The 13,306-nt window shown below is 60.2% G+C and overlaps 2 protein-coding genes across 2 annotated transcripts; both read right to left on the reverse strand.

Annotated features, from left to right (window-relative positions):
- Window positions 1-1,034: 1,034 nt before the first annotated feature.
- Window positions 1,035-5,117, reverse strand: LDBPK_320270 (protein kinase, putative; the record flags this gene model as incomplete). The annotated part of the gene is made up of 1 exon (XM_003863398.1): window positions 1,035-5,117. One exon carries the CDS (start codon window positions 5,115-5,117, stop codon window positions 1,035-1,037), a length of 4,083 nt encoding a protein of 1,360 aa, XP_003863446.1.
- Window positions 5,118-8,562: 3,445 nt separating this feature from the next.
- Window positions 8,563-12,471, reverse strand: LDBPK_320280 (hypothetical protein, conserved; the record flags this gene model as incomplete). Its single annotated transcript, XM_003863399.1, has 1 exon — window positions 8,563-12,471. One exon carries the CDS (start codon window positions 12,469-12,471, stop codon window positions 8,563-8,565), a length of 3,909 nt encoding a protein of 1,302 aa, XP_003863447.1.
- Window positions 12,472-13,306: the final 835 nt, after the last annotated feature.

Below are 13,306 nucleotides of genomic sequence, written 5' to 3' on the forward strand. Positions count from 1 at the left end.
AGCATGTGCATGTCCCTGTGTGCGTGCGTGCGTGTGTATGTGTGTGCTTTCACATTTCTGTATGTACGTGCTGTTGTGCTCGCTTCTCGCTGGCGCACTCATGAACGGTGGTTGGAGGAGGTGCCAAGAAGGTCACGACGCACCACAACAAAGAAGGGGAGTGACGGGCGAGACAACGCGATTTCAGTGCACCGGGGTGAATACGCACACACACACAAAACAAAGGAAGAGGCAGAGCGCGTGGAAGCGCACACTGTCCACATCTGGCCAGCCAGGAAGACAACACGAACCGACGAGAACGAAAAAAAAAAAAACGATACGCGCTCTCGGCACACGCACCCATGATATATGGGCTGAACGGTGCGTTGTGGCGGCGATGCGTATCAGCTGTACATACCACGAGGTGAGCAAGGGAAGGATGGAAGACACAAACAACAGCAGTGAACTACGGAAGCGCGACAGAAAAAGAAGGAAACGCAAAAGAAAAGCAAGGTGGCAGACGCAGCGTGCAAGCGAACCAGAGACGGCAATGAAGGCGGCGGCCATCACAGACACGCACGTCTATGCCAAACAGCGCCGCCGCAGAGCCGCATAGAGAGAGAGAGTCCAGCGCTGCACGGCAAGAACAAAGAGAAGGGCAACAGCAGCACGGCGAGCGAAATGCGCTCTACATCAACGGTACAACGAGGTGCGAAGAAGAACTAAAAGAGTAGCACGGCGCCGCCTCCGTTCCCGCTCTGTATGGCAGAGACAAAAGCGCGGGCAATCAATCGTACAAGGTAGCATCAGCCGGGGAAGAGGAGGGGGTATGCCGGCATGCACGCCGAACACGCGCACAAGGGTGGGTGTGGGGAGGATAAAGTCAACGCCAAAAAGAGAAGCGGAGGCGTAGCACAATGCTGCTTTTCTCCTCTCCGTCTCCATCCTCAGTCTCTGTCTTCCAAAGCCGAAGACCGGCACTGCCATACAAGGCACTGCGCGTGCCCCTCCCCTCTTCAAAAAAAAAAAAAAGAAATGCCCAACAGAGTCAGTTGTCAGGACTTGATGCCCTTCGGCAGCTCTTTGGAAGACGGCCGTTTGTGGTAGTCCGTGTACCCTTCCTCGCCTTCCAGCTCCTCTTCCATCGCCGCCGATGTCAAGTCCACGTCGCTCGTGTACACGTCCTCCTGTGCATGACGCCATTTCTGCTCCTGCTGGTCTTGCTGGCGGGCGTAGGCGTCGTTGAGCTCAGTACATCGCACTGGCGACAGCGGAACAGCGTCTTCGAAGTCGTCGTCGTCTTCCTCCTCCGCGTCGCAGCCGGGGCGCACGTTCACAACGGGAACAGCGTTCGGTTGAGGGTGCAGCGGCCTCGTCGCCTTAAGGTGCGGCGGAGACACGAGAACGCCGGAGTCACCGCTGTCGCTCGCGCAACTCATGTCAACGCCGCCCAGCGGACTCGGATTCAGTGGCGGAGGCAACGCGCGGTTCCGCATCGATATCGGCGACCGCGCCCCCGGGTCACGTGGGTTTTCTATCGCAGACGGTGCCGAGGCAGCGGTCGTCGGTGAGGTAGGGGCGCTAGCACCGCCGGCGCTGCTCACGCGCCTGCGCTGAAGGAGGTCTTTGAGGTGCTGCAGCATCTCCGCATACCCCTCCATCGAGCTCTGAACGCCGGCCCCGCCACCGGTTGATGGGTTGGGCGACGGCGGTGCACCAGCATGGGCCGATGGCGGAGCTGCTCGCGATGGAGCAGCGCCGCGGTTAACGTCACCCAACGAAAGCGCTGTCACGTGCGCCGCCGAAGGTCGAGCTGCTGCGTTATCGCGAGGCACCGGAGTCTTCCTGTCATAGCCGGAAGGCACCTCCGACCTGGGAGACGCCGCAGCCTCCGTGGCTCGTGTCATGAGCCGCGGCGCCAGCGGAACCGACGCAGACGAAGACGTCGACCCCTGCCGTGGTCGCTGTTGCATCCGCTGCCGCTGCTTCAGTAGCGCAAGCTGCCCTCCAGGATTGACCTCCTCCCTGGCGCCGCCCTCCGCCCTCATGGCCTTGTCTTGCTGCGCACGCAAACTGCGCAGCGCCTCCAGCGTATTCGGCACGGCGGACACCTCTGCGTGGTGCGGCTTGCGGTGCTCATCCACCAAGACCCGTTCGTCTTCACGAGAGGGTTGCTCACGCCTCATACCGCGGTACAAGGCGGCTTCTTCCAATCGGTATCGTGGATGGTTGCGACGCGCCCCACGCTCGTGCTCAGGAGAGGTGATGATCGCCGGCAGATCCTTCATCCCAGCCGCCATCGCGGATGAGGGTGGAGGTGCCGGTGCGCCTGCCTGCACCTTGCTGCGACGCAGTGCACGAAGCGCCTCCTTCACTGGTGTACAAGGGCTCGCCTGCGCTCTCGTAGAGTGCGCTGCGGTGCGTGGGATGTCTGCCAGCTCCCCCGGTGCCGACGATGGCGGGTTCGCATTGCCAGCGCTGACCAGCGCCTTCGACTTCACAGGAGGTGGTACACCAGAGGATCCTCTATGACCGCGATCAACTCCAGCAGCACCCCGTCTGGGGCTCTGAGCAGAGGTCGGACTCGGCAAAGGTGACACACCATCCTCGCCGCGCCCGCCGAGCGGCTTCAAATACCGCTGCAGCGCACGGCCCGGTCGTTGAAGGCGAGGGTCGCCAGCGCTCAGGGAGGCGCGCTCTGGCGCAGCAGCCGCAGCCTGGCGGGGTGAGCAGTGGTCATGAGGATCGCCAGAAATGGGGGAGAGGGCGGAGGGGCGGCGCCCCACCGCGGCATCTTCAAGCACACGAGACTCACGCCTGTCGCGACGTGCAGGCAGCTGCTCCGCGTCCATGGGACGACGGGGCTGCGGCAGATGCTGTTGGCTCGTCTGCAGCACCATCCGGTGGCCGTCAATGCCACCGCCAAGGCCGGCAGTGAGCGGCGCCTTTTGGCCTCCACTGGCTGCCTCCGGCTTTGAATTGGGCAAAGATCGCCGGTCGATGTCGAAGGCGGCGCCACGCGGGGCGCCGAGTCGCGACGGCGGCGAGTGCAGTGGGTCAGGAGTGACGGCGCGGCGTGCCTCCGGTGCCCCGGTGCGGTTTTGAGAGGGAGGGTGCGCCTGTTGTGGCGAGTTCGCCGCGTACAAGACTCTGCGCGGCGGCGTCTGCGGCAGGGGATTTCCGTTCGGAGCGGCTGCCGCTGGACTAGGCGGCTGTTGTAGCACGCGCTGCTGCTGCGGTGTCGTGGGGCGGCTTGCAGGCTCTCCAGGAGGGGCGCCGCGACGCGGGTCACGGCCAAAGACGGCTGGTTCTGCGTTGGTCGGTGTGCGGGCCGAGACGGGCTCTTTATCCTGTAGTGGCGATGACGGCGGGGAGCGGGAGGGCAGGTGAACGTTCTCCGGCTTGGCGCGGGGCTGTGGACTGCCTCTGCGCGGCGAGCGATCATCAGGGTACCCGTTCATGTTGATGTTGTTCAGATGCGGGCTGTTGCGGGGGTCGTTGTTGCGGAGAGGAGAAACAGCCATCCGCTGATTCTCCAGAACGCGGCGCAGTTCTTCTTTGCGCATCCTGTTGCGTCGCTCACGGGCCTCGATTTCTTCCTTCTGCCGCTTCAGGTACGCCTCGTGCTTGCGACGCATGTACGCGTGGATCGTCTCTTTTGCCTTCTCGTCCGAGTTGCGGCCGTACCGGGCTATGATGGCGTCCACACGGCGCATATCAGCGTGAAATGCATCCGCTGCATTGGGAGAGGGCCCAGGGGCCGGTGCCGCTGCCGCTGCTGGCAATGCTGCAGCGGCAAGACCACGCCGATCCCCAGCACCGCCGAGGGTAACTTTGATGCGCAGCGGAGGTGTGTGATGCGGCTCCTCAAGAGGTCGCTGGGCGAGGGGCGGGGGGACAGCACCGCTCGGGGATTCGGCTGGAGCGGGTCTGGCGCCACCGCCCGGCAGCAGAGGATTGGCGATGGGTCTCTTCTGGCAGGGACTGTAGAAGCGGTGAGCTTCGTTGCCTTGCTTTGGACTCGCCGTGGGGCTTTGCGGGACGGCAGCGGACGGCTTTGGCCCCACCGCCGCTGGCGCGCCACCGCCGCGTTCGGGGGAGGCCATCGGCGAATGCGATGGCGTCGTCGGTGGCTGGAATACTGGGGATAAATTTTGACGCGCCATCGCGAGAGCAGCCGCCTGCCCAGGTGATACCCCGTCCTTGGCGACTGCGCGAGGGGAGAGCTTCGGAGAGGGCTGCGGAGAGCTGCCCTTGCGCTCCTCCTGATCCATGCCGCCTTCGAAGTCGATGATGTCCTTTAAGCGCACCCGGCACTGGGTGGCGAGCATTAAGTTCTCCTCTAGCTGCTCAAGAGAGCGGCGCATCAGCGGCAGGGCGAGTGTCTGCTTGATGCTGGGCCGCTTAGCTGGGTCCTTCTGGAGACACCAGTCAACCATCTTGCGGAAGTCCGAGGAGTACTGGCTGGAGAGGGGCGCGTAGTGGCCCTGCACAATGCGCTGCATGAGCTGATTCATGCTGGTGCCGTCGAATGGGTGGCGCCCACCGGTGGCACACTCGTACAGCAGCACGCCGAGAGCCCAGATGTCGCTCTTGTTATTGTACGGCCGGTTGCGGCACAGCTCCGGGGAGAAGTAGTAGGGGGTCCCGCACACCGTGTTCGCCATGCCCATCGTTGTGCGCAGCACCGTCGATATGCCAAAGTCGCCGAGCTTCACCGCGCCGTTTTTCATGAGGAAGACGTTCATGGTTTTGATGTCGCGGTGCAGGATGTGGCGAGCGTGCAGGTACTCTATCGCGAGGCAGATTTGCGAGAAGTAGTACAGCATGCTCGACTCCTTCATAGGGCCGCGGCTGTGCTTCACCTTCTCCGCCAAGTCTCCACCGTCGCAGTATTCCATGACAATGTAAAGGTTGTTGTTATTCTCAAACTGTTCGACGTAGCGGACAATGTTGGGGTGTTGCAGCTGCTGCAACACGGTACACTCGTGCCGCGCCTCGTCTCGCTCTTTCTTGCTCATCCTCGTCATCCCCACCTCCTTTACCACGAACAGGAGCCCATCCGTCTTGCGCTTGATGAGGATGGCGCTGCCAAAGCTGCCCTTCCCGAGGACCTTCACCCTTTGGTACTTGTCCATTTCGCCGCCACACACGCACGCACACCGCTGCAGCCAACGAGCAAGCACAAGCCAGAGAGCGAGAGAGCGCGCCCGTAGAGGAGGGGGGAGGGAAGGGCGCCGGGTGGACGGCCAAGAGTGTCACGAGAGGCAAGAGGTGAGGTCGAAGCAGGTGCTGCGGCACGCAAAGAGAGAAGGCAGCGCGTAGTCCACAGCAGCGATTCACAGCAACGGAAAAAGGGGGAGATGAAACAGAGAGAGAGCAGCACCGCGACACTCACAAGCGGCGATGCACGAAGGGCCGGCGCGTCGAAACTCGCAAGAGAGGGTCACTGCTGAGCGCACGAGAAGAACGCAAGAGAGAGAGAGCAGCGGCAGACCCAGAAAAAGAAAAAGAAAAGGTGCAGAGAAGCACTGGAGAACTCCACAGTATTCACCAATCACATGAACGGCAACGTTTTGCCTTCTGTTGTCCTCTGTTCACCGCGTGAAGTGGGATGAGTGCGTCGGCGGGTGCAAGATGGTGTCGATCGTGTTTCTTGTGTGCGTGTGTGTGTGTGTGTGTGTGTGTGCGTGGTGTGGGCAAGCGTGCGCGAGAGTGAAACGAAAAGAAAAGGCACAAGGGGTATGAGGAAAATGAATGAGAGAGACAAGAAAGCAAGCGAAAGAGACAAGGGGTAGGGGAGGGGAGACAAGGTACTGATAGCTGTACATGCACTCAGGGAAAATGACCGTAAAGAGGAAAGAGAACAAGACAGACACGCAGGAATCAGGCGAGGTGGCAACGAGCGCGCGCGCAAAAGAAGTTCAAAAGCGAAAACGCAATGGCAGAGCCGGAGAACACAACCCCGCGCACAGCGGGGAAACAAAAGGAGAATGAACCGAACGAAAACGAAGGCGTTGGTGGCAACACGGGCGCGTGCTCTTTTGTGCGGCTGTCAATGTGTGTGTGTGTGTGTGTGTGTGTGTGTGTGTATGTGTGTATGTCAAGGTGTATGTGTGTACGTGTGCCCACTTTAAGAAAACAGACAGCGAGAGAGAGGAAAGGACAGGAAAGGAGAAGAGGAGGGGTAGGGTAACTCAGGATGAAAACGTGACGACAACCAGGCGAACGAAACAGTAATAGAAGGAGGAAGAAAAGTAGACGCGAGGGAGCCGGGAGGGTGCAAATCAAAGCAGCAGCAGCAGCAGCAACAGTCGTTGCCCACAAAGAAGAGGAAGAGGGGGAGAAAGAAGAAGGGCCGGGCAGCGCTCACTGCGGAAGATGATGTCCACCGCGCACGCGTGTATGTGTGTGACTGAGTGGCCGCCAGAGAAAGGGGAAGAGGAGCAAGGAAGAGGTGTGCGAGGAAGAGACAGCGATGTTTGAAGCGCCTGAGTATCTATTGCGTTCGACGGCAGAAGCACCAGTCCACCTGCACGGGTGATTGGAGGGGGGAGGAGGAGGGCGGCTGTACTAGTAAAAGAAAGCCGCCGAGAGACACGCACGCACCCACACACACGTGGAGAAAGAGAGAGACGGCGAGAGACAACGTTGAGGAGAGGATGTACGACGTCCTACAGGCAGCTGATCTGTATGTATTCCCGTATTGCTGCTGAGGCGCGTGCATGTGACCGAGAACGGGTTGAGTTCAACGAAGAAAGCGCAGCGGTAAAGAGGCAAAAGGAGAAAGGCGTCCGGACAAGGGAAGCAAAGAGCCTGGATGAAAGATGAGGTGAAGGGTCGTTGGCGCACGAGGCTTCGCCGATTCTGGAACGTCTTTCTGCCTTGCCATCGTCACTTGCGATGTCAGCGTCCTTGCATCACCTCCGGCGACGAGCGGGATAGCAAGAGTGCTCGTGTGTAGCATCATGTGAGCGTATCAGTGAGGTAGTTCTCGTGGGTTCGCACTGCGTGACACCCTTCGCCGCTGCCGCGACGCTATGGTGCTGCTGTCACGCGGGTGCAGGGAAAGAAGGGGGGAATGAGAGAGGGAGAGGCGCGAGGGCAGGCCGTGAGCCCTCTGCTACCCGGAGCGACTGCCATTTGGGTTTCGTTATTTTCTTTCACGTACTTCCATTTGTGGGGACAACACCAACACAATATCCAAACAAAGGGAGCAAGAAGGGGGAAGCAAGGACACGGGCGGACAGCCAGAGGCGACGACACCTTCGCCACAAACACAACAACGCCAGCATCAGCTCCATAAGGACAACGATACCACCTCGCCTCCCCATATGAGAAAACAACACCAAACACGATGCCTACGAGAGATGCGAAAAAAGAGCAACACAGTTTTCACAGGACACATGCCGCGGTTACGGATACACCAATACAGATTGTACAGCACGCTTGGCTAGCGAGCAGGAAGAAATACAGGAACTTGTCGACCTGCTAAAAAACGACCAGGCGGACGGAGGGCCGCGTTGCGGGGTGGGGGAATGGCGGAGAGGGGCGGGAGGAAAGCGAGAGGGAGAGAGGACTGCGGGCAATGTCACGCGCTGACATGCATGGACGACGATTGTGGAGTGCCTGTGCACCGAATGCACCGCCCACGCGCATCTTCTGTTGCCATCTTTGTCTTCTCCCTTTGCCTGTAACCGCAGCCCCAACTCATCCTCGCACTCACCGCACCTGTCCACCTACTCTCACCCGACGTGGGCACTAGATTCACCATCAACCTCATGGTGAAGCGCACGTGCATGCGTCTGCAAAGAAACCTTCACCCTACCCCGCCCCCTTTCCTCCCTCCATGCATCCTGAACTCTCTTTAGCCATCAAAGCCGTGCTTACTTCTCAGCCTACACTCAGAGATTTAGGTCTCATCTCACCTCTCGGCTACTGAGCGTACCACTTCAGCGTACACTTCCGCCCGCGTAGGCATCCGTGGACGCCATCCTACGACTGAGAATCGTGCTAACGTCCCTGTCTGCCTTCCCAAACCCCGTGCCTTGACTCCGCAGGACTGAAGGCAGTCGCATCATCGCACGAGCGCACGCCAACGTGCCCTTGGCCACGCAGTCGGGGATCGAAGGTTCGAGAATGAAGTCGGCGCACGCATAAGCGAGAGAGAACCCACTAAAAAAAGAGATGAAAAACGAAGGCAAAAACGTCCTTTAAGTACTTCTGGCACGCATCTCAGCAACGTCCATGGGGCGCCTTCAGCGGCACCTCATTTGCAGTGGGGCGGGCGATCGCCCCCCTCCCCATTTCCTGCATCCCCGCCGCTCACTCCTCGCCCTCTCCGCTACTCAGAATGCTCTAGTTCTTTCCTAACGTCGTGACCGCTCAGCCTCTGGGGCAGCACCCGTCGACGCATGAGAGCCACAGCCGGCACGCCCCGTCTTCGCACACACAAGCTGACACTGAAAAAAGAGGGGAGGCAAGCGAAGATAGGAGAGGAGAAACGGGGGAGTGCCTGTGCCAGCGCTGCGCTGCCGCTGTGGCACGCAGACGCCTCGGTGAAGTTGGGTGGCGGCGGCGCAATTACAACTCCGCGACCTCATCGTCCTCGACGCGCGGCTGCTCCTCTCCGATGGGAGGATTTTCTGCAATGTAGTCATCGACCGGCTTCGCTGAGCCGCCGTCCTCGCTCGACGCGGAGCCGGAGTCGGCCACCGACTCCGGTACGCGCTTCTGCTCTCCAAACACGATGCCGAACTTTGTCTTGAGCGAGGGCGTCGTGGCGTCGCCTGTGGCTGCGCCGCTCGCCGTGTGCGCCTTGGACGCAGAGAACGGCACGCCAGCCTCCGTGCGGCTGCTCTCCCTGGCTGTCTTCTGATTTTCCTTTGGTTTGCCGTCACGGCCGTAGCGGATGCCCACGGGGCTGTCTGGCCGCTTCGGGTGATATTTAGCATTGTGGATGATGCGCTTGTACGTCACCTCCACGTACACGAACGCAGCGAGTACACACACGACGGCCACGATGAGCACGATGAGAATGGCGGTGGCCGGCTTTGGGGCGATGCCCGACTGGGTGATGACCGGGGTGTAGATGTCCGTGTCGAAGCGCAGGGCGGAAGAGATGCCGCGGCTCACGGGGACAATGTACAGCAGCGTCTCCTCACGCTCGCTCTTCTTCACACGCTGCGAGGAGTGCGTGGAGTTGGCCGCCGTGAAAGCGTAGGTGACGAACTTGATCGCGGCGCGAATAATCATGGGAACACGAATGCTGCTTCCAGAGTGCAGCAGGGAGCCGGGGATGAAGGCAAAGTTGAAGGGCTCGGTTTCGCTTTTGTTGGCGTTGGTGTGGTGGGCAATGCGGCGGTAGTTCAGCGAGGAAGCGTACATTTCCCACGGCAGGTATGCGTCCGACTGGCCGGACGACGAGCTGCTCTCTGGGTGCATCCAGGTCTCCTCTTCTCCGCGCTGGGACTTGGGGGCGTTGTCGCCGTCGAGCAAAATGTTGACATAGCCGTTCGCCGAGTCGCCTGCGAGCAGGCTCGACATCACCTCCGACGCGTGCACGGACAGCGTCAAGTACTGCAGCTGCGCTACGGTATAGGAGTTGTTGCTAAGCGTTTCGTCATCTATGATGCTCTGTATCTCGTCGTCGTTGATCTCCTTGGTCTCCTCGTGGATGCGGGGGAAGGAAAACATGACCCAGTCCGTCGTGCCAAACGTCCGCTCGTCCGCCACGGCGCACATGGACACCGTCACCTGCCCCTTTTCGTTCTCGATGGTGGCCGTCATATTGTCCAGATCAATGTGGGTTCTGTCCGCGTTCGGTGGCGTGACGCACACGCTCGGACTTGTCAGTCGCTCCGGGACGCCATAGTAGCTCTCGCTCTCCCTTTTCACCTCTTGCTCTTCGGTTGTGTAGCTGCCAGAGGGGAAGGCGAGAGTATCGGCGCTGTACGGCTTCACTGGAACCGACGATCCCAGCGGATCCGGCACCGGCCAGTACGCGCTCGGACGGCATATCTGCGTGTCGAGGAAGCGCGTGTTGAGCTCGCTGATGTAGTCTGTCTGGTTCACGACGACATCGAAAACTTGGCCGCTCGACAGCTTCACAGATATGGCGAAGGTGCCGACCGGGTAGGCGTCTGTCGCATCGGCCGACCCTGCACCGTTCACGCGCACGGCAAACGTCACGCGCAGCGCGTTCTTCGGGCTCACCGACGTACTCGCAGACTTGCCGGAGGAGCCGTCGTTGACGATGGAGCCCTCAAAGTCAGATGCGTTGTAATCGAGCGCCTCAAACGTCATGAGTGCCTTGTCGCCGCAGTCCGTCTCAAATCCGTTTCCGGTACCCGTGCAGCTGATCATCGTCCCGGTGCACATCGGGCACTCCACCTTGCTCGGCGACGTCCACGTCGAGTTCAGTAGCGTCGTGGAGACAACCTTGAGCGAGAGAGATGTGATGTCGGCAGCCGTCTTGTTGGTCTCAAAGTACGGGTAGAGCAGAACGGAATAGCGATACAGACGCTCCTGAGTGTCTGTTCGTTTACCTGCCGAGTACTGAATATCGGAGCTCATCTGCAGCAGTGGAGCGGTAGCGTCGCTGGAAGGACGCGCGAGAGCGTCGACGATGATCATATTGTGGATCTTGAGGCGCACCTCGTAAGCCGTCTCCGAGTGCACGATGCCGGCCAACGGGGACGTCCAGCTCGCCGGCTTCACCGACTGTGAGTACACGGCGCCGACCAAGTACGTGCCGTTGCCCTCCAGCCTGAAGGTTGGAGAGCCGTCCGGCTGGCGCAGCGCGCGCAGCGACTCCACCGACGCCTTGCCCACCCATGTTGCGTCGCAATCATTGATGTACAGCTTCCACTGCACAGACGGTGTCGCGTTGTTGTACACGCTGTTGTTGTTGTCGTTCAGCGTCGGCGTCATGAGAGGTGCGTACTTGCACGGATCCACGCGGTACACATCGCAGTGGCGGTGGTTACCTCCAAACTTCTGGTAGTAGTTGTCGCCCGACTTGTATGCGTCGGCCTGTGTGTTGAGGTGGCCCTTCAGCACATCGAGGTCCGTCCAGCTCCAAATGTCTGTGCCCTGACCGGTGATCGCCTGCTTATTGAGGCATGACGGCTCAAAGGAGACGTGCGAGCCGTCCGGGACCTCGGTGGAGTTGAAGAGCCCCGGCACGCTGGCCTCCGTAATGGGGTAGAAAGTCACAAAGCGGGCAGCAAGGTTGCCGATCGTGGTGTACGCATGGATGACAAGGTCGCCACTAGCCGTGAAGCCAAAGTCGACTCCGTCCACGGCGCGGACGTCCTTGCGCGGCGTCACTGCGACACCGGTCTTGTTCACGTCGAAGAGGTCGAGCGCCGTCGGGCTGGTGCGCCACGCGGCTGCGTCGCAGGTGCCGCGACACACGATGGCGCCCTCCATAGCGTAGTAGATCTCGTCCTTTTCCTCGCTGACGATGGAGATGATCACCGTGCCGGCGCACTTGGTGCCCTCGTTCGAGCATGTCAGCTGGAACTCAAAGTAGTCGATGTCATCGCCCTCCTCGAGGGTTGAGGGGGTGTAGACGAAGATGCCCGTGTTGTTCCACCGAAGCGCACCATGAGCGGGCTCCTTCAGCGTCGCCGAGATTATGCCCGAAGTGCAGAACATGCCGGTAGCAGCGGCGCGAGCGGAGAGGTTGAAGATTTGCTCGATTAAGATGCCATCTGAATTCAGAATCAGTGAGTAGTTGTAGTTGCCAGGGCACTGCATGACCGGAGCAGCGGTCGTTGTGGTCTTCGGCGGCAGTACAACCACCACCTGTTTTACCACACACGAGGAGCTGCCGCAGCTGACAAGGATCGTTGCCGTGTACTTTCCAGGCAGGGTGTCCGTCTTATTCGCGTTGAAGACGAGCGCCTGCGACTTGTTGGTCATCTCAACAGAGAAGAGCGACTTCGCATCGTAAGACGGGCCTGTGACATCGGCGATGTCCAGCGAGGGATGGTGGCAGCTGGAAGTATAGGTATTCGCAGGGAAAACCGCTGACATGGGGCCCACCACCACCGCGTCGCCGGGACTCTTGCACGTCATGGACGGAGCAAGGGTGGTCGTCGTCGTTCTCGGCGAGATACGGAAGTACACGCGCGACGTCCCACCGACGGGCGTGGTGTCATTGCACACCACCACGAGGTCCACGTACGTCGTCCGCACGCCGGAGGTCATGTCGGTGATGGCAGCCGTAAACTCCATTCTGGGGTCATGCATGTTTGGGAACGTGGCCTTGTTGCCGTGATCATCGTCAACGTTGTACGTGAGAGTACCGGCAATACACTCGGCCTTCAGCGCACCGACTTTCAGCAAAACCGTTGTCGTCTCCCCCTCGGTCGCCTGGAAGACACCCACGTACGTGATCTTGGTGGCATGACTCAGCACCACGGCAAACAAGGCGAGCAGGGCGACCACCGCCGCACAGCGTCGTCCGCGAGGCAGACGGGTCATGATGGAGAGAAGCGCGTGCACACACGTGCACATGCGTATGTGTGAGAAAGGGGAGGCTCAGGCAATAAAGTCGGTAGAGAAGAAAACTAAAAGAACGCGCTCGTCGGCACCTCTTCAGACTTGATCGCCCATGCCCCGACACGCCCACATACACAGAGAACGGTGAGTACACACTCTTCGCCTAAATGAATGACAGTCATACAAGCACTTCACCAAATGCTGCAACGACAGCAACGGCGCCACCTGCACGCAGGCACACGAGAGAGTCGGCGTATGTAGGCGCGCAGGGAGTGGGAGGAGGGAGGAGGAAGTGCACGGGGAACGAGATGGCCCTGTCACTAAGCTGCCTCGATGCGTGCGGCAGGGGAACAAGCAGGCGAAAACACGAGACGTGCGACGACGGAACAACAAGCAAGCGGACTGAGGGAAGTGGGAGGGGCGAAGAACCACAAATCACAAGAGCGATGAGCGAAACGGAAGGGAATGCACGCCCGCGGGTGCACGTGAAACACATGCACGGAGTCACTGAGCGTGCGCACAAGCTAGGAATAGGAGAGACATGGGCACACACGCAGACAGAGAGAACGAATGGGAAATGTGGAGAGCGGGTAGGAGGGGAGTGGCCCAGTAGTCCGAAGAACAGATGAGGGGAGGCGGGAAGAGGAGCTAAGGCATTTGTGCGCAGCTGCAGTGCACTTGTCATCCGTGCAGCGAGAGCAGAAATGGTGTGTGCGCAGCACACACCAAGGGCGAGAGGTGTGGCGCAGGAGCATGAAGAGGTCAGCTCAAGCGAGCACGAGCTGTCACGCTCGGCTGCCGCGGAAAGCACAGCCCA

This window comes from Leishmania donovani, chromosome 32, assembly GCF_000227135.1.
Source record: "Leishmania donovani BPK282A1 complete genome, chromosome 32".
NCBI lineage: Eukaryota > Euglenozoa > Kinetoplastea > Trypanosomatida > Trypanosomatidae > Leishmania > Leishmania donovani.